Source organism: Falco rusticolus, chromosome 6, assembly GCF_015220075.1.
Source record: "Falco rusticolus isolate bFalRus1 chromosome 6, bFalRus1.pri, whole genome shotgun sequence".
Classification (NCBI taxonomy): Eukaryota; Metazoa; Chordata; class Aves; order Falconiformes; family Falconidae; genus Falco; species Falco rusticolus.
In genome coordinates this window covers 34,996,098-35,023,637 of record NC_051192.1, presented here as the reverse complement: position 1 = coordinate 35,023,637, position 27,540 = coordinate 34,996,098, and the positions used below count along the sequence as shown (strand labels likewise).

Below are 27,540 nucleotides of genomic sequence, written 5' to 3'. Positions count from 1 at the left end.
TCATTCTTTTTCTTCCGATTCTGGTTCGGGTTATTCGAGTATGGAGATTGAGTCTCCAGCAGGGTTCGGGCCCTGTGGTAAGCTTACTGTCCATAAGAGGTTTGAGTCTAGGACTGGTCACCAGGACCAAAAGGAGAATTAAGCTCTTGTCTGGCTGTTTTCTTTCTATTATGTTCTATCATTATTTTGTTGTTGTGTGAGATTGTGGTAAGATCAGACCAAATTGTATGGGCATAATTCAACTCCATTATCTAAAAATGGGAGCAAAAGAGTCAAAATCAGCAGAGGATATTCCGAATTTGCCCCTTAAATGTCTGTTGAAGAACTGGAGGCGTGTTGACGGAGATCCATTAGCGAAAGAGAAGTTAATACAATTTTGTAATCAATGGTGGCTGTTATGTACACTTGATGAAAGGGACAAATGGCCAGAAAATGGCACTTTGAATGACAATACCATTCTGCAATTGCTGTTGTTTTGTAAAAGGGAAAATAAGTGAAGTGCTGTATGTAGATTTATGCCTTTTCCTCAGAATTCAGAAGGGGTGTTTGCATACCCCATCGGACTCTTTAGTAATGGCATTAGAAAAGAATAAGGAAAGAAAATTGAAAAGGTGTTACTTTGCCTGTAGTATTGGACAGAGGTGTTTGAAGTACAAAGAACAGAATGAAAAGGATGATGTGGAATTGATGGTAGCCCTGGAAGTGGGAGGCTTGGGAATAGACAGTCTGTTTCTGGAGATCAAGGGGAAAGGGGACCCCGGGCAGGGGGACAAGAGGCTGGGCATGGCAGGGACAGCCCAGTGGCTGGATGGGCAAGGGGGAGGCAGGCTAAGTTGTTGAGGCAAGAACCTTTGTGTGACAGGGAAAGGATGAAGATCCAGAAAGGGTACCTGAGGAAGTGGAAAAAGTGGTAATCCCTCTTGTATGGGCCGGTGGAATCCCAGGACACTCTCAACAAGCATTATCTGTAAGTGTTATATTGAAGCCAGGATCAAAACTGGTATGACAAAAACAATATCCCTTAAAATTAGAAGCAAGGAAAGGAACCGAGAAATTAATAGATGATTTTAAGGCATTTGGATTATTAATAGAATGTATGTTGGAATATAATATCCCTATTTTACCAGTCAGGACACCTGGGACAGGTAAGTATAAACTAGTGCAAGACCTACAGGCTATTAATTCAATCACTCAGGATATCCACCCTGTAGTTACTAACCCCTATACTTCGTTAATGAAATACCAGGCCAAGTTATAGCCAGGCTGATCTCAAATTGGCATTTTATTTAAAGGCAAAAGAAAATTACTATGGTTGGCTTGTAAATGCACAAAACCAAGCAATAATTCCTCCACACTTAATGACACAAATAGTAAAAGAAAATCATCAGCAAACTCATTGGGGAATAGAATCAATGCGAGCTAGCCTAAGACCCCAAGTAATTAGTGCAAGAATGACTAAAATAGTGAAGTCAGTTACTGAAAAAAGTCCAACATGTTTGAAAAATAACCCCCTGAATATAAAGCCCACCCCCAGGTATAACAGAAAGAGGGAATTAGGGAATTCCCCAGTAGATTATTGGCAGATTGATTTTTCAGAATTACTTTGACCGCAAGGGTACTGATACCTTCTAGTATTAGTTGATACCTTATTGGGATGGCCCAAAGCTTTTCCCTGTTGTACTGATAAAACAAGAGAAGTAACCAAAAATTTGTTAAAATAAATTATTCCTAGGTTGAGGGTACGAATAGGAATGTTCTCAGACAGGGGACATCATTCTGTAGAAGAAATACTTCAACTATTAAGTAAAATTTTAGGAATAGGCTGGGATTTACATACCCCTTGGTGACCCTAGTCAAGTGGAAGGGTAGAAAGAGTGAATCAAACCTTGAAGAGGCAATTAAGCAAACTTTGCCAAGAAGCATCCTTAAAATAGCCACAGGCACTATCATTAGCCCTGCTTTGGGTGCAGATGCAGCTGTGAACTAACTAAAGGTTAGTCCTTATGAACTTACATTTGGAAGACCCTATCAGGTAACCACTTTTCCGGGTGCAATGGAACAGATGGGGAAAAAATGACATTAATGAATATTTAACCTCCCTAGGACAAACTCTCAAAGAGCATATTGACATCACTGAGCCTTTGACTCTCAACACACCAGTGCATCCACATCAACTGGGAGACCAAGTATATATAAAGACTTGGAGTTCTGAACCTCTCCAGGAGAAGTGGAAGGGACTGTATCAGGTACTCTTGACAACACAAACCTCATGAAAGTAAATGGATTAAATCCATGGATCCATTATACCTGGGTCAAAAAGGCCCCCCCTTCCGAATGGTGGACACTAGAGCAAGTGACACCATTGAAACTTAAGTCGACCACTTGGAGGCATAACTGCCCAGGTGTAAAAAGATTATAATATTAATGATGGTCCTGGAAAGACTCACATATATGCAAATACTTCCAAGAAATGTAATGAATATGTATAGCTATGTAACATCAAATGAGACCTGTGAAATAGTTGGGGATGCACGTTAGGTGGAGCGATCCCTCGTGCATCCTGCGCCGCAGTAAATAACGCCTGCTTCTTAATACTACATTGGTGTTAAGGAGTTTTATTCCCAAATTTTGGCAACAAGTGATAGAACCTTGTTCTGCACCTTCCATTAGAGACTACATCTCCCAACATCACCTCTCTTAAAATGCGGTGCTGCTCAAATGACATAGCAGGGATTTTAGGTGCAACATATTTTCTTTAATAATGCCAAATAAATTGAGCAAGTAGTACCGTTTTCTTTCGCTGCACTTGGTTGCATGGCTGTAGCATGAGAGCAGCCATGTAGACTACATAAGATTTTGAATTGAAATATTATGGTCACAAGAATTTTATAAAGCTCTTGGAAGTGATCGAAGAAAACTTTTTTGAAGCAAGGTAATGTGCCCGTTTGTACTGAAGGACAGAGTTGTGCATGCACACAAGTGCACTGTGTTTAAAATGGTAAAGGAACACAAGTTTACAGATCTACCTCACCAAAAGCACTTAGGGAACACTTCAGGGAGTTGGACTTGATGATCCTTACGGATCCCTTCCAACCTAAGATAATTCTTTGATTCTAAGTTCTGTAGTAAAGGAACACCCTGCATAATCAGAAGAATGATGAAACATTTCCATTTCAGGCTATAAGAGACAGATAAAAATTATTGCTCTACTCCCTTAATGGAGCGGGGGGAAAGGGTTACTTCTTGCATTCTTGGGAGGTACCTTGAAATAGCCATTTGAATATACCACAAACACTACGGAATTTTTTTGCATAAAGATATTTTATTATGATTGCAATGTATATATAGATATTTTTTTCTTTTTTAATCTGAGGTGCTTATATAAACAGACCCATATCAGCTGCATGACAGTTAGTTTGCAGGACATGACAGCGGTTGAACACCCTTCAGCTCCAAAGCTTTGCTGAAATTAATCTCTTGAGGTTTAGCAGTGCCCTTGGTGAGCTTCAGAAATCGAATACATCCTTTAAGACGGATATTTGTGGTCAGCCCAAACTGGGTCACACCATCTGAAGGAGGCAAAAAAAAAAGGCAAAAGGAATTAAGTATCAACTCAAACTACCCTAAGTTTGTTCTTTGACAGTCCTGCAGGAGATGTCCTCAGCAATATATTTAGATGTTTTATTTGCTGTATATCTTCTTCATTTAAAAAATGGTAAACATTATGAGTGAATGTGATAAATGCTTATGTTAGGGCAACAATCAAGTTTTCTTTCCTTTTTCTGTCCTAGCATGACAGTGGCAGAAACTGAACGCATTTAAACTGTCACTGTAAACCATGTAACTCAGTAACATGGCATAAAGGAAATGAAGGAAAATAGCAGCTTGTTACCTCAATGTTACATCATAGTGTATGATGCATACGTGCTAGCCCTGCAAATCTCCAACTTCTCAAGCTATTTATCCACAGAATAACAGAGAAAAAAAAAAGGCCAAAATGGATGCAATTCTCAGCTCTAACATCATGAGAAAGCCAGTTCCTCGGCAGGGACTTCAGGTGTCATTTAAATAAGAGTTTTGAGTTTTCAAGCATTCTGACTTTTTTCCTTGCTGATAGTAAAGCCAGGGATTTGAGTATCTCTCTTCCACTAAAGGAGGGGATAGAAGTGAGGGTTGGTTTGACTGGGAAGCTGGAAATATTTCTCAACTACTTGAAATTCATTGCTCAATTTGTTTCTCTATGTTCTTCCAAGTGAAAAAGTAGCTACAGGGATGTACTCTGATACAAATCTGTGTGACTGATAAAGTAAGGATTGCAGAAAGAACTTTATACCTGTAGAGGACTGACTGGCCATAGCATTATGCTGGTTCACAGAGGATGAGATGGCTGAATCCATCTGTCCATCCTTGCAGAAGCAAGAATGATAGTAGGAGATAAGAAATGGCTTTTATGGGTAGCTAGGAACTTATATCCTTGCTCATGCTTTGGTGGTGAAAAGTTTCTCTCCACAGGAAATTCTCCACCAGCTAATTCTAGCTGGTTTGCAACTGTTTTGCACTGTTTATGCAGTCAGGAGAACCTTCAAGAGGACTGGAAAATACAAATGCTTATTAATTTTACATAATTCCATGATACTATGTTTTAAACTTGTGATGAGGCTGTCTAGGTATTGGGAATGTTAAAACAAATCTTGGATGAGCTAGACTAGACAGCAAAAGAAGTGTGAGGTGTTTGAATATGCATGTAGGTTTATTAAATGAATTCATAACTTGCCATGTGGCTGAACTCAGGAATATCACTTCAGCATGACGTAAGTGTAGGCTTGTTTTGTACAGACTGTAGTGTTACTTCCATTTGTTTCTCTTGCTATATTCCTCTTGACATACAGTCCAGGATGAGATAGTAACTCCATCTGCAGTGTTTCTTTATTGCTAGCTCCTATGCTACAATCCTGTTTTGTTATAAAAATGCTGCCACAAAGCTGTTTTCCTTCTGGCACAAAGTAGTTGGTCCCTATCAATAGTCACTGTGACTGAGGAACAGCTCTCATCTCAGTATTAAGAACATTTTTGAAAATATTCTGAAGCTTGAGAAAGAAGGCTTTTTGGATGCACTGTATCACGCACTAGAACAGGGGGGAAAAGCAACTTCCAAAAAATAATTTAGGAATTAACTGAAGAGGCATCTTGCCATTGACCCCCATATGCACTAGAGCAGACACATACTGCAAACATATTTAGCTTTTTTGTTTGCAAATTAGAGGGAAACTATTGTTTATAAATGCAAAAAAATTGGAACTTTTCAAACAACTGTGTTTTCAGAAAGTAAACTGCTGCTAGATAAACTTATTGTCTGTGAACAGATGGATACCAGCATTCGTTACCAGCTTAGTGGAAGATGAAGCTAGCTGCGGAGCTCAGCTCAGTTCTGGATCCTGTTAATTTACCTCTGCGTGAAGCAAGTTCTGTCGAGGGCTTCCAGAATACTGACTAGCAAATTTTAAATATTTTTTTCCTTTAAAAACCACCAGACCACAAGCAAAGATATTAATCAGGAAGAGAAAGTATCCTCTCACCTCTCTGTGCAAGCTTTTGTCCAGAGTCTTCAGTTCCTCAGGTTTTGCAGGCTGATTTACACACACAGTTCCTTGCTCCACCAAGGGCATGTATGCATTCTTTAATTAAATTTAAATTTGCCAAATGCCGTTACTATTAGGCTGTTACTAAACAAAATTTGAAGAGGGAGGCTGGCTGTGTGTGGGCAGCAGAAGGCAGAATGCCTGCTCCTCTGTGACAGTGCTTACATTTGAAACTTGGCAGGGGGATCTGTGGGTCCCTTGGTGCTGTAGAACTTTTTGTTCTGAAATGCAGCTGGACACAGAAACAAGCATCCGTGCCAACTGATACAAACTTGGACAGTGTTACTCATCATCTTTAGCATACTAGTCCTAATTGCAATTAAGACATTACCAAGGCAGTGTTGCCAGAGCAAGTAAAGCATCATTTGTGTGTTAAATGCTCACCAGGATATCCTCCAACGAAGACAGGGTCGTTCGTGTCTGCTGAGGTTGAGGCCCTGTTTGGGCTGTTACTGTCCACCTGTCTGTCGTCTACAGTCAGCTCTAAACGGTGTTTGATCTTGTTTGCACGAACCTTGTGCCAGTGTCCATCACACAAGCTGCCTGGTGCATCGGGCTCATAGACAGCAGAGAAACGGCCTGCACCATTGTCAACGTGAAACATCACCTGAAAAGCATGACATGGAAGTCATGTAGTTCTCAAAACAGTTCTACAGTTTTTTTGTTGTGGTTTTATTTTTTTTAAATTTTTATTTAAAGTCAACATTCTCTGACTGCACACACTAAAGCTAATTCAATACCAGACACAGACTCCCTGTCCCTCTGGGATCTGGGTTATGTAACTGACATAAACACTAGTGGAAATATGCATAATTGTTTTATATGTTGTCATTTTTCAATTTTTTTGTCTTCATTTTGGGGTGTTTCACACCCCCACCCCAAGCTCTTTATAGTGGTAGATTACTGACTGGTTTTCCAGGCTCTGAAATAAAAGTTACACACAAGAAACTAGTATTATTAATGACAAAGCCTTTCCTCAAAACTTTTCATATTCTCACCAATTTAGGTCCTGATGTTGCTGATTTAGGAATTGCAACTGTTATAGAATCTTTCAAAATATCTTTGTAAAAGCGTAAGAGCCTCTGATGTAGGGAAAGTGGCAAGTGCTGCATAAAGGACAGCCCCGATATTGACTGAGACGCCTTGAGATTGGGGTAGTAAGCTTGCATTTAAACTACCTGTGCTTTCTAAAACCAGTTTATGAAGAGCCAAAAATGTTTTGCTACTCACTTTTCCATCTACTAATTCGATGCCAAGCCCATCCATTTTCTGGCTGCTGACTCCTAGGAGAACACCGTTCATTCGTGTTGTACGGAATTCGAATTCCACAAGCAGGTCTGTTCCCACTTTGTATGCACCAACTTGGAGAGAAAAGGGGAAGCACGATAAAATTAAGAAAAGCATTTAATACATTATTCCTAATAATCACACAAAATGTGTTGCCAGTAATACAAGGTAACTAACTCAGCATTATTAATGCACTCCATTTCCATGTGAAATCATATGAGTAACTGTTATGGTGGCTGTGCTTAGAGTGAGACCTTGCTAGAAAATCACATAGTCCATCCCTAGGCAAGATAACTAAAAATGATCAGTGAGAGTTTTAAGTATCTCACTTTGCCTCCAGTCAACCGGACTTAGGTAGCACTGGAAGTTTTTGAAAGCAGCATCTCCTCTTCTTCTGTTCTTTGCTATCAACAGAATTGCTGTTCATTACCTGCTTTGGCAAAACCTGTTCCATCGAAGTATGCTCCTTTCTGTGTAGTGACAAAGCATTTTCCAACATTGAAGCTGGAAGTTGGATTATCCAGGTCAACAGGTGATTCTGTCATTTTAAAACTTCTGATGCAGCCATCGATGCTATAGGTGACCTGCAGGCAATATTTCAAACAAAATGTATAACTGTGCAAAGCAAGCTGAAATGCTCAGCATAAAGACCTAAAGTACGTCAGCAAGAATTACCTTTCCTCTGCTTCTTTGCTGGATTTATGGAGATGAATAAAACTTGCATTTTACATGGCTAATCCTTAATATCTGATTATAACTGGAATCTAATCTCAGTCATACTGAGGATGAATTACATTACTTTTCAGGGATGTGATCTGAGTCACATCTATTTGGCTTAATGGAGAGGACATAAAATAATACACTGCATAATGAAATATAGCAAATTACATCAGCAATGCAGGAATTTAATGGCCTATGCCTTTTTAATTGACTAGGTTATGGGGTTTGTGAGTAGATGAAGATACCGGATAGAGTTCTCCAGCCACTGGTAATTTTACTAGGGCTTTTTTTTTTTTTTCCTTTTTGCCCCCTTTTAATCACTTTACTATGGACCCAATGTTGCATGGTCAGACAGAGCTGATGCAGGTACACAGCTTCTAAAATGAACAAAGCCCCTACGTAAAGGTTGTTAACATAGTTCGCGATGTAATAACTCTTCTATAGGTCTGGTGACTATGGTGACAAGGGCCACTCCGTTGACCAGAGAGGCAGGTGGAGGCAGGGGATGTGCTAGAGTACATGGAGGCTCCTGTACAAGTTCGCAAACTGCACCTCCAGTTTGGCTTCTGCAGTGGGAGCACATTACTGTGACCCCAAGTGTGTGGTATGTGCACACTTAAGCTGGTGGTGTAAGTGAGATTCCGCGTGGGGCAGGGGTGAGAGGCTGCCCTGGCTGTGATCAGTGCAGACCATGGGACCTCTGAAAGCCACTGGCATCTCCCTCAGAGCTCTCCCACCCTTTTCTCTCTGAAGTGTGCAGAAGCTGCATTTTGGTTCTCAGCTTCAGACAAAGGCTCTGGTCTTTGACCAGAAAATTTATCCCTGATGTCAGTGGGAGACAGGAAAATGATAAACAAACAGATACTTTGAGGAAGAAAAGGAAGACATATTAATAAGCAATGCAGCAGGAAGCAGGAAAATAAAAATCAGCATATAAAATACAGCATAGAAATATGTACAAATAGAGAAAGGAAAAAGACACACCTGCAGGGAGAGGTCTTGACTCTGCATACTACCTCCTCTGACAATATCCTGAGTAGCAATTTGAAAGAATTTCCAAAGAATTTATTTCCTTGTAAATCAAAGCTGAATGTACTGTGGAATTATATAGCTTATTACTGCTAAACATACCTGTACAAAATTTTCATGACAACTTGAGCAATATCAGTGAATAAATTCAGCTGTGAGCTGAGCAATGTTTTCTGTCAAGATTCCTCATAAATAGACATTTTTCTAATTTCTAAGTGAAAGTCATGTCCAAATCAACAAGGTTTTGTTATCAAAAAAGAAAAATGCCACAAAAGCAAACAAATCTTGCCAGCTTCACTGTGAGAATAAATAATAGAAATGCAAGTTTCATAAATAACTCTACAACATTCTCTACATTTCAAATTTCACTTTCTTTATGGAAAAGCAAATCCGGTTATACTTTAGCATGGTAACAGGCAATATAACCTCTTTTGCTGAAAGCAGAGTTTTGAGTGCTTAAAATGTGACAACTGCTGAAGTGAAACAAGTAGGTATCAGTCTTCTGCACTGAATAGGAAGCCAACCTACCTATGATTACGTATTAGATTAGTGTCTAAAAAGGCTGATGTGTGTTTGGAAGAAAACCTTAATGAAGATAATACATCCTTTCAACTTACTTTGCTTCAAAGCCTTTACGTGAAGCCTACAACACAACCATCTATTAATACATCATGTGATGTATTTTATTGAGAACGACTGAAAGGCAAGCGCTGTTTTTTACCTTCTGTGAATGACATTTGAAGTCACAGCTTCATTTAAATCCCCAAGCACATAAGACTGTCAGGATCTGACATGACTGTTATTGCCAGACTGAGCCATTTATGTGCATGGGTTCCCTCCATTACTTCTGACGAGGAGCAATAGGTAAGGATTTAGTGTTACCTTTACCTTTCTCCTTAGATTGGTATTTGTGAATTGCAGATGTATTTCAGAAAACATCATTTGATAGTATTAGGAATTATATTTTGTGGGTAGACCTTTCTTCTTAGATTGGTATTTGTGAATTGCAGATGTATTTCAGAAAACATCATTTGATAGTATTAGGAATTATATTTTGTGGGTAGTTAAGTATTGCTTTTGTTTTTCAGTGCCTCAGATATTGTTTGGTAAACCCAAATGATCAGTACATTTGCCTCAGTCTGGGCTTTCTTCACAATCCACATTTTCATGAGAAATACAAACTTACAGGTCAGTTTTCTGTATGGATTGTAGCTCTCAGATTTAGAGTGGTTACTCTTCTCCTTCATTCCCCATCCATGAGCTATTATAGGGACTTACTTAAACAGGATCTAGGAATTCCTTTTCTGTATTTCTTTTGCCCGCCTGAACCGGTGGACTCTTGCCTGCCTTTAGACTAGTATCTGCCATTCCATAACCGTCTTACTACAATGGTATTTACTTACATGCAGTTTCTTTGAGAGCCTGGTTTGTTTCCCCACCAGGATTTGTACTTTTGCCTTCTCTTTACTGATCTGTATAACCACCCAGAATGAGCCTAGACATAGCTGCTGCTGACATTCCAGTTTTTTTCCAAATTGTGCTGCACTATATGCCTAATTTGTTTGCTATAAATGAATTAACTCAAGTTCTGGCCTTGGCTTTGAAAAACCCTTACGCACAGACAGAAAAATAATGCAGGGAAGAGGTTTTTCTCTGATTCTGATACTGGCATATCCTGGTGGGTGGGAGGGCAGCAGGAAAGTGAGATGACTGACATGTAGTTGTGCAGATAGATGCAGCAAATGGGCCAAGTGAGGGAATACAGTGTTCCTAGTTAATTCTACAAAGTTTAGGCCAAAATTATATTCACCTGTCTGGGCACTCTGTTTGCCAAGGTATCTTCTGTGTCAGCTTAGAAGCTGGGCATTTATACCAAAACAGCGATAAATTGATATATGCACATTTAATTTGGAAACAGAAAGAGGACAACGGCGCTTTCATGACCTTACTTCCCTCCTAGTTTCGTAATAACAACACAAAACCAGTTATCTGTAAGCAGCAGTACTACTGGGTACTTTGTAAGAGTAATTTTGGGTTCTGCTGCTTCTCTTAGGAGACATTTTCACTGTTATCATTTATTGCTAGATTAATTACAGCTAAGAGAAAGGGCAAGTAGTATTCAGGACCTTATACTCTAGCTGCACAGGGATCCAAGTGAACACAAGGTTATGGACATTTTTACTCCTCCATAACAGTAACTAACTCTGCTGTTTCTAGTTCTTTGCATTAACTGGATTCTGAGTCCATTCCTTCCATTGTAAGAATGTAGTGTATCTCCACTAAGGTCCATTTTATTCATATTCTTGAGCAGTCCGATGGAAAAGCAAAACAAAACAAAACAAAACTGAACTGGGAAGACATTGGTACCTATCAAGACATATTTAAGAAGTGTAAGATAACTTAAACAGACTTGCTTACCGGACCAATTCTTCTAGTTGTGTAGTTTATGGGCAATCCTCCAACATACAGCATTCCTACAACATCCAATATATCGGCCTTCTTGGGGCTAACAGTATTGTTTGAAACATCATCTACTATAAGGCTTCCTTCTTGCTTCATTCGAATTACTTTTATCTAAAGAGACACACAAATACAATACAATTACAGAGAGTTTTCTGACAACAAAGTGCTTCCAGATTGTAACTAGCCTTACAGTCCAAAATACATAACTATGCATGAGAAGGTTCTAGGAGTGGTTACAGAAGTACTGTGGCAGCAACTATGGATAATGTTCATGGGAGAGAGCCCCTGTGCAATGTTTTGTGCAAACATATGAATTACACCTGAGTTGGGAGGCATCATGACTATTATTTATTAGAACTGCTGAAACGGACTTGGGGTTCCTTTAAAAAGCTCCATTGTTGCTATCACAGGCATGGCACAATATTGTTTTTCCTGGAATCAGACAGCAATTTTAAGTACAGGGAATAGTAAACGCTGAACATGAACGGCACTGGTTACAAATCTTTATTGCAGCACATGTTTGCAGACAACACTGAGTTTATGATTCCATTAGTTTCGATGTGCCTCAGATCATAGTTCATGCTAGAGTAAATATAATACCAGCTACGTTCTGTTAGTATCATGGCTTCTGTTCAGACAAAGGGGCTCTGAATCTCACGGAGGAAGTGCAATTGAGGAAATTCTACCCCAACAACTGTAGGCCAATGTCCTTCCAAAGGTTTATACTGAGATGTCTACAAATCGATGTAATAATAGTTCTGTATAAAAAAGGGATAAATGTAAAATGCAACACGCATACTAGCAGATTTCCAAGCAGCACAGTAGTTAGCTCACCAGAGCAGCAGAGAGACACACAGCATTTTTCTTTAACAAGGCTGCTTCTGCTTCAGTGTGACAGCACATCTGTCATGCAATGGGAATGACTAAACACTAACAATGGGAGGCCTGAAGGTGAGGGGCTGAACTTGGTGTTTACGGACAACCGTAAATTTGAGATGGATAATTGCATCTTGGGCAGAAGGAGGATTTGGTGAGCGAGACAGGAACTGGGAACAGACATTCTTCCAGAGGACCTCAGGAGACAGCAGCAGCAAGATGCGGCTTCTGTAGGCCTGATGGGAATGTTTTAACCTAAACCACTTCAAATGGATAAAAGGTTGTCACTAAAAGCATTATTTTAAGGAGAAGCCCCTGCTTTCTTAAAAACAAAGGCTGTGGTCTTTTCTTAAAGAGGTTGCCTTTTTACCCCATCCCAAAATGGACTTTTTTTGTGCTTTTGGGGAACCGTGACTATGGATTTTGTCTCAATTCTCTCCTACAAAAATGGCACCTACAACAAGGGTCCCTCTCTCACAGAGTGCCAAGCTGTGCGTCCAAAGGGCACACCCTTACATTAAGAAATATAAGCTCCAGTTCTCTTAGAATATAGAGAAAAGAGCTAAAAAAGCAAAGCACATCTCTTCTGTATATATTTATAGAGGATCTAGCAGAAAAGGGCCCTGGTCTACTGCCAGTGCTCCTAGGCATTATGTAAACCAGATAAATAATGACTACAACTTTATTTTTTCCCCTCATGAAATACCTTGGTATAGAGCATTTGCCATCATCAAAAAGTTCATGAATAAAATTCCTGCAAGAACAAGGTGGCAATGAAGCAACAAGGGACGAAGGATGAGTGCAAAGAGGGTTTCATGAGAGTAATTCAAGCACAACAGAAAATGCAATTAGATTTTTTCTCATTTGGTGGCAGAGGTGTGGATGGTGACCTTGCAAATATCTGTCCAAAATTCAATGTCTCTAATAGTATACAATTTGAATACATAGTTACATATATTCTTTATTCTCTGTCTTTATGGGTGCCTTCAAGCATGTTACCTGATGAATATACTATGTGTCTGTTGTTCTTGGCCCAGTAAATTCTAAACTTCATGGCTGTGGTATTCCTTCCCTTACCATCCAAATGCCACAGGCATTGTACATAAATGCTTCCTCTCATAAAGTCACAGAAGGGACTACCAAATACCTCCATGAATATGATACTGATTCCCTAATGAATTGAATTAATAATGCAGAGTAGATTTACTTAAATGTTACTTCCTTTTTCTTTGTTCTTAGCATTAAGGCTGAACAGTGACATTATTAACATAGAAACAACTGGCTTTAATGATGTATTCCATTATCATGAGCTGATACTCACTTGAGCCCTATAGGCAGGAGAGAACAGTTTCTGCAGTACCTTACCATACATGAGAAATACTCTAAATATGTCCAGAACTCTGTGTTTCCTGAATGACAAACTTCAAAGATCAGCTCTAGCTTTTTTGTTAGTGGAATATGTACCATGTACTTAACAGTGAATCTGAAAGCACAGATTTTGGAGACTACAGAAGATCCTAATTGTAAAGTTTAGCTTGTATAGACTACATTTTGCAATTACCTTAAGGCAAAAAAATTGTAATGCTCTTAGCATTACAAAGGATAATTTAGCATTAGAGACTATTATACCTTGTGCCACAGGCCATCGTTTATTTTATTGGAAATCATTGTGTTGGTGTCTCCACTCCCCAAATCGTAGCTGAAGTAGGGCAGCCCATTCTTTATCTGAACTGTAGCAAAATCAGCATGGTTGATGCGGGCCATATAAAACAGCAAGCCAGAATCAGCTGTTGTGCGGACTTCAAATTCAATTGTAAGTCTGGACAAACAAACAGGAAAACAACAAAGAAAAAGATATTTAGAGTCAGACAGCAGACAAATTTATCTGTTTACCTTTTTGTATTCCTCTAAAAAAACTTTACAGTTAGTGGCCCATTTTACTTGTCCATCAGAGTTTAAGAAAAATAATTTGGTTATACATGAATTGCATTTCACACATATCCGATCCCTGACAAGTGAGTGTTCATTAGTCCCTTTGCTGTGGAAATATAAAAGTGCAACCTTGGCATAAGATTTCAAGATATAATTCTCAGCTGCAGCTGTAGTTGCTAGACAATCCCAGCGCTTGTAAAATTCCAGCGGCGTTATCCATCATCCACACACATAATGCTCACAAAGAGGAGTGAGCTGTAGTGACAGCTGGCAAATGCTGAGTTTCTAATGAGTTGTATTGCCTGAAGACAGGTTGCAAAACTTTTAAAGATGCAGATAGAAGAGTTTATAAAACATTTATTCTGATTTCTCCCAATGGAAAATGGGGGTGTGTCTCAGGAGGTCTACTGACCCCTTGGACAAAATGGTAATATCACCACCCACCCCACCCCCCCCAGCAAAATACCTGGGAAGAAATTATTTAGATTATGTAGATACTAAGGTTGTATTGGCAGCACATCACTAACCTAGCCCAAGCTGAGCTGCAGTCAGTACCTGGAAGTAGTTGATAATATAAATGTAAAAAATCATTGCATTAAAATGATCGGGCCAGGATTTTTATTTGAAAAGATGGGCCAGGACTGTAGGATTACATATTTCTTTTAATTATATGCCTATTTTCTAAAAATAGCATACATGAAAATAGGCAGTATGGCATCTTTGTAGGTAAAAATAAGTGTGAGGCTGATGGACTCTAAAGCAGCAAAAATGCTTAGTGGTGTGACATAGCATATTTGTTAATGATCATGTGGCTTCAGAGCAAAAATGAACAATTAACAAGTTACAGCCTCACAAATCCATTGAAAACAGCTGCATTTTTATAAGTAGCTCTTGGAATTCCTTTGCATATCAACATGTGTATGTATATATTGGGAGGGCAATGTCATTTTGCCTATTTACTGTGCAAACTTGATCTTAACTGTTGGAGGAAAGGGGAAATAATGTTTGCTTATTACAAGAAATTATCAAATTACTGACCCAAGAAACTTTCTTCTGAAAAAGAAGACTATGAACTCAGTTGCATGACCTGGTTCCATTCCTCTGTTTTTCTGTGACTCGGTCTGGGATCTGTTTGTGACCGAATCTTTGCAAACAAAGAAGTAAACTGTTTTTGCGAGAGCTACTTAGGCGGGCACTTCATTGCCTAGATATCATGCTTTAATGCTTTTTATGTTTGCTTAATGAATTAGCCATCATATGTGATCTTCTTCAAATTATGCCCATAATTTTGGGAGATGCTTTTGAGAATATTAGAGAGGGGCATTTTATTTTGACACGATTCTATCAAAACTCATTGCTGAAATAAACAATACCTGTTTTTCACTTTGGTGTCATCAAATGCAACTGCAATGTGACTGTTCCTTGAAAGACCAAATTGCTTGCCACCTTCCAAAAGGGTTGGTTCTGTGTCAGCAGCACAGGAATCCTGCAAAATATACAGTGATCATACAAACTTCGTATTTCGAATCTATCTCAGCAGTGCACATGCTGGAAGTCTTCCAGCTGCTCAGGACTGAGAATATTCCACCTAGTCCAGACACTGGCACCGCAATTTCCCAGTGTGTTGATGTCTCATCACACCAGCTGAAGTTACAAACCAGCATGACAGGAACTTGGTGTAAAAGCAGAGCTCATTAAGCTGGCTGTAAAAGCAAATAAAAGTAATATATGAACACTGCTGCTTTCATGCCTCCAGTGAACATTTACAAGAGTCTTAAGTGATTTCCAGGCAGCTCAGTGTACTCTTAGCTCACATAACTGAGTTTTACACAGTAGGATGCTCTCTTACAGAAATGAAGCAAGACTTAAGTTTTAAAGGGATGCATTGCTGTCAACTTGAAATCTAGCCACCTTAAAAATAATGAGTTAAAAGTAATTTCAGATCCTGCACCTGTCAACAAGTCCTCCATTTTACTTCTTTATATTGTTTTACAATTGTATTCTTTTTTTAATGTGCTGCCGTTTCCCCTGGTGCTGCTGAAAGGCCCCCACAAACAATAAAGGAAGCCGAATAACTGATGGATAGAAGTAACAACTGTTAAACTCCCTGAGTTGCCTAATGTAGACACATCACCCAGGCAGTAAAGAAAGAAACTCCTCCCTGTCTGTTCCACTTCTACTGATCTTAACATGGTGCAACAATGGAAGGTAAAATATCTTCTGCCCAGTATAATCTTCTCTTTTTAATTTAACCAGGTCTTTTAATCTCTGGCCCTAAAGCTCTTGTATAGGGGTGCCTGGGGCAAGGCGAGACCATGGTAATTACAGCTCCTACTGATGAGCTTTTGCCTCCCATTGAAAGTATAGTGAAAAAACTACTCAAAGAATCTAACACAACACAGTATCAGGACAATACCGCCAGGGAAAAAAACCCCAAACTGATAGCTGTGAGCTCTCTTTTTTAGCACTGTGGCTGTTATCATTTTGGATTGGCGACAGTCTCTTATTTGAGCCCTGACTCAGCAGGGACCTGCAAAGCACAAGGTGCAGTGCTTTACTGACAAAGAGCTCTTTCTGTGAAACTTTTTGAAAATGTCATGAGTGACTCATCAGGCAATGAGATTTCAGCTGCCAAGAGGAAATTCCTTTCCCCCTTCTCACTCAGTTTTTCAGCAGTGTTACATTTTTTTGCTTTCACACATCACAAAAATCTTCACAACAGTATAGAATACTTCTAAAAATTAGTTTTCCACAACGAACGCTCTTGTTTGAATATGACAGGGTAAACCACCATGCATTACAAGTACACATCAGTGTGCAACAGAGGGAAAAAACAGGGAAAATTCAGCCGGATCAAGCAGTTATGAATGTGTAATAGCAGCCTTCCAGTGATCATCAAATAGAAAAAAAATCATAGTCCTATAAATCTGGTAAAGTTTCTAATTATTTGAAACTTTACAGGTTTATCTAGAAGTTTAACAACTATGTTAATAATAATACTGTGTATATATAATACTTGAAATAGCATTCGGGCTTGCTAAAATTTGAAGATAGAGATTAACTACTGGTACTGGAACAGCAGGAGAAAAATGGAAAATACACTAACGCACACTTTTGAGTGGCATACTTCTACACACTACATGGTAAAAGCACATAGTCTGACAGTAATTTCAGTCCTGGTATATGTTAGTAAAGGATCTGTCCCTGACACTTCAGCTGCTGCCCAGCATCAGCAAAACCCCTGCAGTTGCTCTGCATCCAAGCAGGACTGTAAGAAAGGCCATGGACTGCAGGATAGCGCCAAACGTGATGGCTGGAATCATAACAAGCATACAGTGACTTACTGATAAATACTGATTGATAATAGTGAATATTCATTAGGTTGATGTGAAAAGGAAAAACAAAATGATCAGTAAGGTATGCTTAACAAACTTCCAGGTTTTATTCACAAGCCTGTGCCTGGTTTCACTTTATCTAAGGACAGCCAGTTTTACAGCCTTCACAAGGCTGTGAACTAAGCATGGTTCATCAGCCTATATTAAAATATCCCGGCTTTGGTTTTTCAGTAATGGCCTTCAGGTGTCCTGGGTTTAAACCTGGCTGCTTAATAGTCTCCCATATTACCCAAGAGCCTCAAGACTGAACTATTCAGCTGCACTTCAGTCTTGTCAGATGTCAGGGACTTGACTGGTAAGTCAAGCTAGATGTGTATCAGTGGAAATAAGGAACACAAAAGCCCACTGGTGAACTGTCACACATTCTCTACAAACAATGCTGTATTAGCAATTACAGAGAAAGTAATTAGGGGAAAAAGGGAGCACCACTGAAGCAGTCACTACAGTTCACCGATTAGTGTTAGTAAAACAATGAAGTAATGCATGGAGAAATAGTGCAGATACCGTCATGGAGTGAAATACAGAAGTAATGCTGGCGCTCTTCATTTCAGTGGCAAGCGAATCCTGAGAAGCAGTGAATAACATGAGGCAGAAGCAGCGTTTACCCAGGGTTGAGAATGTTGAGAAACATTTTAGCATCTGTAGCAAGCAGCAGCAGCAGCAGACTAGTGACCAAGTGTATTTCCCAACTATCCTACTTCTAGATCTTGTCTTGCCTTTAGTAGAAGTTAGGTTTTCGCATTTTGGATTAAACTCCACTCCCCTTTTGCATGCAGATGGATAAGAGAGGTAAAAAAAAGTCCTAAAAGGACTTAAGTAGAACAGATACCCTATTTAAGCCTACCATGTGGAAATAATTTTTTTTCTGCTGTATATTTTCCATATACATTCCTTCTACACTGGGCTTTTCTATAAGTAACTGTCATATCAATGCTATTTCATGATTAGACTGTAGTTACTTACTTTGTTGCAACGTTTCCCAGAAAAATACTTTGGAGAACTTGCTTAGACGAATGTAAAAACTTGCCTTTTTAATAGTACTTTCAAGCCTTCAAAATACTAAAATGGTTTCATTTTTCCAAGAGGGAAAGTGTAGTAATGGCATTTTATTTAGACTTTTGTTTTGAACTCCTCTTTCAAGTTATCATGACTCTAGCTATGTGATATACAAAACTCACCTAGTTACAATGGGACTAGTTTCTGGTCTATGAGCAGAACTATTCCTCTTAATTTTGCTGTTTAAAAGTTAGGGTTTTAGAGTCTTAGAAAGTGTGCATTTGCTCTGTCACCTGCTTCTGTGTTTTTTTATTTTGTTTATAATGCTTGATCAAAGGCTATTATGGCTGCACTCTTTCACAACACTCACCATTAAACTGGATAAGTCTTCTTACCTTGTTGTTGCCTGGTTCCTGATCTTTCTATGGTAGCCTTACTACACTGCAAATTTGCTTACTTCCAACTCCAAGCAGAAAGATGCATCAGACCCCTCGTGTTACAACTACTCCACCTTGTGGGAATGAATCAAAAATGTTGCCCTAGAGCATTAAAAAGCCAATACATGTAGCTCCGCGGCTCGGGGCAGGGTAATAACTAAGATGGAGCTTGCCTGTCTTGAACTGCAGGCTCCTCTTTCCAGGTACAGATGACTGCGTGTGCTGTGGAAACTTCAGTAGTGCCTGACAAGTCCTTCTAGATAAAGCTGTGCCATATGTACCTGGCCAATGAAGGTGGCCATGAACCTTGAATATAAAAGTTAGGGGGTTTGGCCTAATTTTTGTACTGTTTTTTTGTAGGAAATTATTGTTAGAAATCCTACCCATGTCCAAGGAAAACTAGGTATGAATTCTGAAAATGAGTTAGGTAACAAGGAGTGACTATAGCAATGAAGCTGGGTTCCTTTGTCTCTGACAGACTTACAACCAACCAATTCACTGATAATCACTTTTTTTTTTTTTTCCATCTTCACGCAATTAATTGATAACTCTGGGTCACACAGAAAAATACAGTACAGATAAACTCAGTGTTCTGTGATATTGTGTCAGTGAGAAGGTGTGAAATAGGAATGCAGATTAAGCCTGACCCAGCGTGGGAATGCCTCCCAAAATGGTTGAAAGACCTTGTGAAGCCAGTCTGGGAGAAACTATCAAAATTACTGACTCCTTTGTATTTGATATATAAAAAAAGGGAAGTTAAATATTCCAGTTGTTAACCTTTCAAAACCATCTTTTTATAGTAGTGTAAATAGGCTCCTAAATGGGAAATGTGCAGTCTTTTCACACTGTTTGGAAACCTCATCCATACTGAACTATGTCCTGCATAAACCTGTAGGTTGTATGCAGGTCTAACAAAATGCAAAGGATTTCCTACTCCTAAGAATATCCAATAGATACATTCCAGTAGATATATTATTCAGTTTAATATTCAGATATCTGAACGTGTCTTTTCTGGACAATAAAATGTGGCATCAATTTGTAAAACTGCTACATTTGTAAGAGAAAAATTTTCTTCTTAAATTTTATTGTATAAGACTGCTGGTATCTAGCGATTTAAGATTTCTGGCAACAACCACTGAACTCAATTTAGCAGTGACTGGGGTTTCAGTTCTTAAGTTCGTAAATGTCCTGCTTAAAGTTATAAAACAGCAGTGGAGCAATTCCATCTCAAACAGACCTCTCTGGTTTACCTGTTTCTTCATCCTGTCACTGACATGGCTGTTATCATGTGCTTCAGAGAACAGCACACAAAATATCATAACGATATGTATTTCCCATAGGAAAATTTCCATTCCAACCCTGATCAGATATTGCTTGGCTTACATCCTGAGTGCAAGCGTTTAGGGCTAAACATGCAAGCCAAAAGGAATTCTACTGCTATATTGTTCTTTAATCTACTGTTGCGATAATACAGGCAAATAACATCAACTGGTTTTCCATTATCCACAGGTTTTACTGACCTGTAACAAGGTGTTCCCTTTACAATATTATGCTGAACTGTTACTATTTTTGTAGCAAATTATTTCATTATTCTTCATGGATAGCTTTTCAGTTTTGCCTGGAAAAAGAAAATTCTCAAACTTTACCCGAGTGAAGTGATTTACACTTACAAGTGCTGAAGATAGAGATGGTGTTGGAGGAGGAGGGGAAGCAGGAGTCATCCTTGGTCTTTCTTTCTCCCCATTAGTGTCTGGCTCAGGTTGGATCAGGACTGTTGTGTGGATTGGTTTTTCTTCATCCTCAGGTGGCCTAATCTCTGGTTCTAGAGAGGGACATCGGCCAATATCTGCATTTTCAAAGGACACAGGTAGACCAAAGTCCATGGGGCTGAGAATACATAAAGAAAGTGATGTCTATTATTAGCTTTTCTGTCTTTTTACCACCCTTTTATAAAGAATAGCTACATGCTGCAGTGTAATTCCACTTCACAGGACACAAGAGCCAGGATTCATTCCATCTGTTTTAGGTACAGAAGTGGGACACACAATTTAGAGGCAATAGTCACCATTGGCTTTCCTTCCTATAGTCAGCGCAGAGACACAGGCATGCTCTTTGGCAAGCTTTATCAGCCTAGGGAGGCTGAATCACACCATGGAGAAGTACTTCTCTCTGATGCATGTTGATGGAGTGCGCAGTGATGAGATCCTGGCTTAGGTACTTCAGTTATATGAAAGACATTTAGACGGGAACTTTCTACAGAGATTTTACTTTATTCACTCTTCCCTTTCTTTTTACTTAAATGTTCCTTCCAGATTACTGCATCACGCACCTTCCACAAAGCAAATTAATTCCCATGGTGGTTCTCAGAATTTGTATACTCTTGGAGATCACCCTTACTTAAAATAAAGTGTTATAGTACACTATAAATACTTATCACTGAGGCAAGTCTTACTGCAGCATTACTGTTGAATTTCTCTGATTTTATGGATAAATAGCCAGGTGGCTTTTCTGTAAAACAGTTCATTAATTGCATAGTCTATGGAGCACATATCAGAGACAGAAAAAGGAAGGGCGTATTAAGAAAACAGATCATATTCTAGGATTTGCTGTTAGCATGGTTCCTTGCAACAATGAACCTTCATTTGGCAGGCAAGATAGTTACTCAGACCTCATTAACTGGGTGTTTGTTGGCATCAGTGAGACTTACGTGGCATTAATGACAAGATTCCATATGCAGCCCTCAAATGGTGGTATATTTCTGAGAGCTGCCGTCTGAAACTGAGAAGATGTACCCCCTACAAAGAGTTTCTTAACAGAGATGGGCTGGTCTGTTGGCAATCTCTGAGTCTGGACTTTGTCTTCATCTACCTGAACAGTGAACACCCTGTGAAAAAGAGTTGAAAGCAAATAAATCAGTACTTTACTCTGGTTATTGCCTGTATTGAAATCACCGCTCTGCAGGTCCCATTTACTCCTATGAGCAACCCAAATTATGTAATTAGCAGCTCACATTAAATGTGTATTAACCACTAGAAGGTTTTCGGCTACATGGTAAGGGCCAAGCCTGTTGCACTGTGATGGTAGACATAATTATCTACCCTGCAGGAGCACAAGGTCACATTTTGCTTGAGCTCCCCATTTCCAGGTTTGTACAAGTTACTATCTTCTTGCTGGGGGACAAACACTGCTACTGACTTCTCTGATTGCAGAATCAACCGCAGATACACACTGTATCCTTTTTAAAAGATCTGGTAGCTTTCTTTCTGGGGGAGATAGCAGAACAGGAAAATTGCTGGTTCTTCATCATGTACTGATACACGTACTATAATTCATTCTCATGGGTAATGTCCATGCTTCAAGTTAAAGGCAAGGCAGTCTCATGGAAAGATACTGTTAATATTAAACAGAGGAAGGTAGAAGGCTCTGAAACACAGCACCACTAGCTAAGTCAAGGAATGGAAAAAAGAGCAAGAAGCATGGCAAAAGCAAGAATCCAAATGTGAGAGAAAAGCTGAACGCTCTTGCCTGTCAGAGCTGCTGAGGTGCAAGTATCGTGTGTTTGTACCACATTTACAAGGAAACATGGTGAAGGGGACAAACTGAAAAACTAGTTTGCCAAGCCATACATTATCTATACTGAGAAAGTAACGTTAATGTAAGGGCTGTGGAATTGAGAGACAGTGGATTATTTTGATAGGTAACATATATAACAAGATATAGCAACAGGAATCAAAAATTTAACTGCCATCTTTGGGACAATTTACCATTGATGAAAAATACAAAATCTCCAACTTCTGAACAAATCCAGCTCAGGGTGAGCTGAGCTGCAAAGGATGCATGAGAACTTAAATATTTTTGAAGGTGAATGTAGAATGTTAGTTGGAATAATTTCTTCATGTTCTTAGACTCTAATTAGTAGAATTCAGCCAGGAGAGAATCAGGACCACAGAAAAGCTATATGCATCTGGTAAACTCTGATATGATTTATGAAGTGCAGTTTTTTATTTCAAATATGCTACAGCCATGCTAAACATCAGGACCTAACTAGTCAAGCTTCTCTGACTACAATTCATTATCTAAACCCAAGTTGGTTATCTGTAAGTAGCTTGATTTTTCAGAATTACTGAGCATTCTTATGACATAACAGAAAGAATCAGTTTCTGGCAAATAACCTCTTTTTTTTCAACTGCAAAATTATATTAAACTCCAATATACTTCCTTAACAATAATTACAAATGTTAGCAACTGAATATTAAAAACGTTTATTGAAAAGAGGTTGGGTTTTGTATGTAAAATGCTTGACTTTGTTATTTACACAAGTATTTATTAGATAACTTAGATAAACTAGATAACTGTTGTACTACATGCAAATTGTCCAGTTTCCTCATAGTTTTGGATGGATTCATTTGGTCTAGAAAGCTGTAGAGTAAGAAAGTGATTTGTTTTTCAAAGGGTTGGAGGAAGCAGATATTAAAAGCGGATATCTTTCAGGACAATCTGTAGGATTTCCTGAGACCCTGCAGCAGTGGAAACAGAAGGTGAGTGATTTCTCTGGAGACAGTTCAGAGCAACAGACTAATTTAGGTTCTGTGGAGTGTCCCAGAGAGGACACTTCTCTCCACTGCCTTTAGAGGAAGTGTAAGGAAATAAGACTGTCGAGACTCGTGTTATCCGTTGTGCTGCTGCATGTTAGCCATGGATACAGATTGTCAGTATTTCATCAGCAGGCAATAATTCATCTCATCTTTAGCCATTGCCATAGTAAACATTTTGTCTCCAAGCAGAGCCATACAATGATGTGCATTAGTCTTCAACAGTATCCTATAATTACCTTGGAAGAGAAGCAGAAACTTCGTAATTATACGGACAACTATCTCTCTGAAGTATTTTCAGAGGCTGTTCCTCATATTTAATCAAATGAAGCTCGAGTTCATGATGAGCAGAGGCGGAGTTAATCTAAATTTGTACCTTTTCACATTTATGTCAGGTTACAGAAACTGCAGAGTTCAGACAATTTGTTTTATAGCAGAGCTACTGTGAAAACACAGAGCTTTCATCTGAACAAGCATCATCACTGGATGGCATTGTACAGCAGTTGTGTCTTGATGTACTCTCACATGTCAGGCTACTGTACTTGCTATAGCACTGCATTAGAGAATTTTATTTGTTGTTTAGAGCTTCTTATTATCATCTGCATATTTGTGTTCTACGAGTGACACAAAATATTTCACAAAATGCAGTCATCCATTTCCAAAATAACTTCTTCTCTCAAAGAATTTACTTTTTTACCTTGAACTACTAATTGAAGCTGGGGAGAGGTATTGTCTGAAGTCATTATTTACAAGGGGGTTTTAATGATATAATAGAAATTCAGTTAGAAAATTATACTGATAAAGAACAAAGCAAAGAAAATTATACAAGGGACAGAAAGGCAAATCAAGACTAGACTGACAGGAATTGTTGCTCAAGAAGGCTGCAGTGTTGCAGGGGTGAGAGGGTGAAGCCTAGTGTTTAGTGTGCTTGGATAAGTGCATTTTGTAACATGCTGGATGTCGTATATTCTTTCTGATTTTTTTTTTGAACAAAACAAAACAACATTGTGCATAATGCACTAATCCACTGAATGTCTGTACAGTTATATACACATTTGTATGTCCAAATGTCCACAACAAACCCTACTTGGAAGAAGGGCTAGTCCAAGCCATAATTAATACTGACTGCCCCAGTCCTACATGCTACAGTGGTGCTGTTTCTAATCACTTTCTGAATGGTGAAGTGTAATTAGCATTGTTTACAGTGTCTGAGAAAGGGCAAAGGAATTTAAGTGAAACTGTGTTTAAAACAATATGGTCTGAGAAGGTCTGCAATGGCTTTCCAGCAGTAAGAATGACTGCTGTTTATCTGGGACTGTGTCTCTGCATTGTTTTACCATAATTAGCTGGGCACGACCACAACCCCATGTATATGGGGCACATGGCATCTCAAAAAGGCTACAGCCTGCTGTGCTGTTGCTGTTTATATACTTTGAAAATGATCTTTTTCTACATGTCTTGAAAAGGTGATTTACTGCACTGCAGTAGTATTTCTCATCCACGGATTTGATTAATAAAATATATTTGCCAAGAATCAGGTTAAAGATGCAAATTCAGACTAATGTAGGTCTCTGGAGAAACAGGCTGAGCCTAAGAGAGTGTGTAAACCCAGCTCTGCAGAATAGTAAGCACTGTCAGAAACTAACTTCTAAAAATTTTTGGATAAGAATGGAATTACACTAAATTATTTGCCTCAGCAGAAGCATTTACATGGATAGTCAAAGACAACAGTACATTTGCTTTGTTGAATCAGTTGTGCTGTTGCTGTGTAGCACTTCTAGGTATTTGTTACCCTTTAGTTCGTTCTATCCGGATGGAGTGTGCTCTGCCATCGTGAAACTCGCCAGCTTCTGGTTTGATGGTGATTCTGTGGGGATCCCGTATCCCAGTGGAGATAAGTACTTCTAGTCGACCTCTGTTCAGGAACACTGCATAGTAGGCCTGCAATGTATATGTGGGTGTGAGAAAGTAAGTTATATTTGGAAAGAAATTACTTCACTTAGTTTTGCATTAGAGTGTATGTTTTATTTTCTTGCACTGGTTTTTAATTTGCTCACCACAGACAAGATACTGTAGTTTCAGTTCTGCTGCTACATTCAGACTCTTGTATTTTTGTAATGAGGAATGGGTAAAATGAGGTCATGCTGGAAAGCCTTATCAAAAGATTTAACTCTCTGCATACCTGTTTTCAGGGAAGGATAGAGACTTCTAACATACAATTCTTCTGATTTCTGCTGTTACAAGGTCTGGTCTTAAACTGATCAAGCCCTAAACGGCTTTGATCTCAGTGTGAGTTTTATGTTTGGAGGGCTGGCAAATCACACTAGTAGTTACTCTAGCAACCAGTATCATGTTGTAACAAATTTCAGGATATAACCTCCAGTTACTATAGCAATGAATGTCGTGTTCACTTCTGTGACCTGAAAACCTGGGAAATGATAAAGGAACCCCTACCCTGAAGTTAAATGTCACGCAGGTGAGCTGTCCCTGGACTGTGTTCCTCCAGGTCACTGAGAGCTCTCTTCCAAAATAGGCAGGAAGGAGAATAATGAAATAGAATTTCCTGGAAGTTCTGAACAAAGCAAGCAGCAAAATATTCTGTTTATCTCTGCTGTAGTATGTCTGTCTGTGAGGTTTTTAATTAATCAAGATTGGAATAACTTCTAACAGCGATCACACTTTTACCAGTTAGTCACTTGGAATCTGCTGCTACTTCCTCTGAACAGACTGACTATCTTTTTTTTTAGGAAGAATTTATACTGCAGATTTGTATTTTGCGGCAGAGAAGGAGAGGCTGGATCACTCCTAAGTCTTACATCCCACAGCAGTGATCCCAACAAGGGGCTTATCTTGCACTGCTTTTAGCAGCTTTATTGGTTGTTGGTTTTTTGGGTTTTGGTGTGGGGGTTTTGTTTGTTTGTTCATTTTGGGGTTTTTTTTAGTCTCAGAGGAAACTGAATGATCCTCATTTATGTCTGTATGAACAGGAGCGAGAGATGTTTCCAAGCATTAATAGTGCATAAGTAGTCCTCAGAATGAGTGAAGAACAGTATTCTCTAATGTTTAAGTTTCATTAAAAAAACAGCATGGAAGCATCCACATAATAGAAAAAAAAATCTGTCGTTTAGCAACAAGCAATGGATGCCTTACTGTAAATCTTTAAAAGTTACTCCAATGCAAAAAAACAATTTTGAACCTGTATCAGATTATCTATCAGATAAAGGATAACATTAGAAATGATTTATTCACAAGCACTGAATTTAAGTTAAACACTTGACAGTTTCTTGAAACAAACAAAGTGGAAGAAGTTCAGTAAAATTGTGGGTTTTCATTATCTTTTGCTAGGTTCCTTATACCTGTCCTGTCTGTCTGCGCTTTCGCTTCAGATGGGCAGCTTTCCTTCCAGTATGCCTGCGCTTTCTCCTGGGGGGGACAACTGTGCCACTTGTGCCAAACAAGATGATCCCAGACTCATTCTTGGTGCTGAAGGAGAGGTTGATTTCTGTGCCCACGTCAAAAGAGACAGGCTGCAGTTCCACAAAACCTGGCTTGGGGAAGCTAACTGTATAAATGTTCTGCAGGAAGAAGAGGACAGGAAAGTGCATTAGTAGCATTAAAAGCAAGAGTATGAACATGCAGAAAGATTTCTTAACTAAAATAATACACTATGTAAATATAACTAGTGTGAAGAGATGGAAAGTAATAATAAACACTAAGCAATTTACTTCTCAAAGTGTTGTGCAAACAGTAATTTACAGGTTTACAGCTGGCATCATTAGACTATTTCTGGAATCTTGTCTTACAGGAAGGCAAAGTTCCAGTCTTGTTTTGGTACATCCTCTTGATTAAAAATAACTGCTCTCGGGTGTTTTTTGTATGAATGTTTTCCGTTGAGTTAATACAGTAGGATTTTGCTTTTAAATCAATACAATAGATAACAGCCAATATGAACATAAACTAGATTCTGTTATTTGTTAAATGCCCAGAAAGTAATTTTCATTAATCAATCATTATGCTTCATTAGTATTGCTTCACTAAGGACCACTACTTTCTTAATGACTCAGGCTCATAAATAAAGCACTCCTTGTGCATGGCCCAATTCGTTGGATATTGGTAGCCATTAACACAATTTAAAGAGTAGAATGTATCATCAAATAATTAATCAGTGCATACT

The 27,540-nt window shown here is 38.9% G+C and overlaps 1 protein-coding gene across 2 annotated transcripts in view; it reads right to left on the bottom strand.

The window, feature by feature from the left end:
- Positions 1–3,302: 3,302 nt before the first annotated feature.
- LAMA2 (laminin subunit alpha 2) overlaps positions 3,303–27,540 on the bottom strand; it is a 377,228-nt gene continuing 352,990 nt past the window's right edge. For both annotated transcript variants that reach the window (XM_037392615.1, XM_037392616.1), the window contains 11 exons: positions 26,723–26,941; positions 25,159–25,307; positions 21,482–21,658; positions 20,445–20,661; positions 15,320–15,432; positions 13,644–13,833; positions 11,094–11,249; positions 7,357–7,510; positions 6,870–7,000; positions 6,024–6,246; positions 3,303–3,569 (listed from right to left, as the gene is read on the bottom strand). In XM_037392615.1, coding sequence (XP_037248512.1) covers positions 3,412–3,569; positions 6,024–6,246; positions 6,870–7,000; positions 7,357–7,510; positions 11,094–11,249; positions 13,644–13,833; positions 15,320–15,432; positions 20,445–20,661; positions 21,482–21,658; positions 25,159–25,307; positions 26,723–26,941 — 1,887 coding nt within the window. In that variant the 3' untranslated portion in view covers positions 3,303–3,411. The remainder of the gene's footprint in view (positions 3,570–6,023; positions 6,247–6,869; positions 7,001–7,356; positions 7,511–11,093; positions 11,250–13,643; positions 13,834–15,319; positions 15,433–20,444; positions 20,662–21,481; positions 21,659–25,158; positions 25,308–26,722; positions 26,942–27,540) is intronic.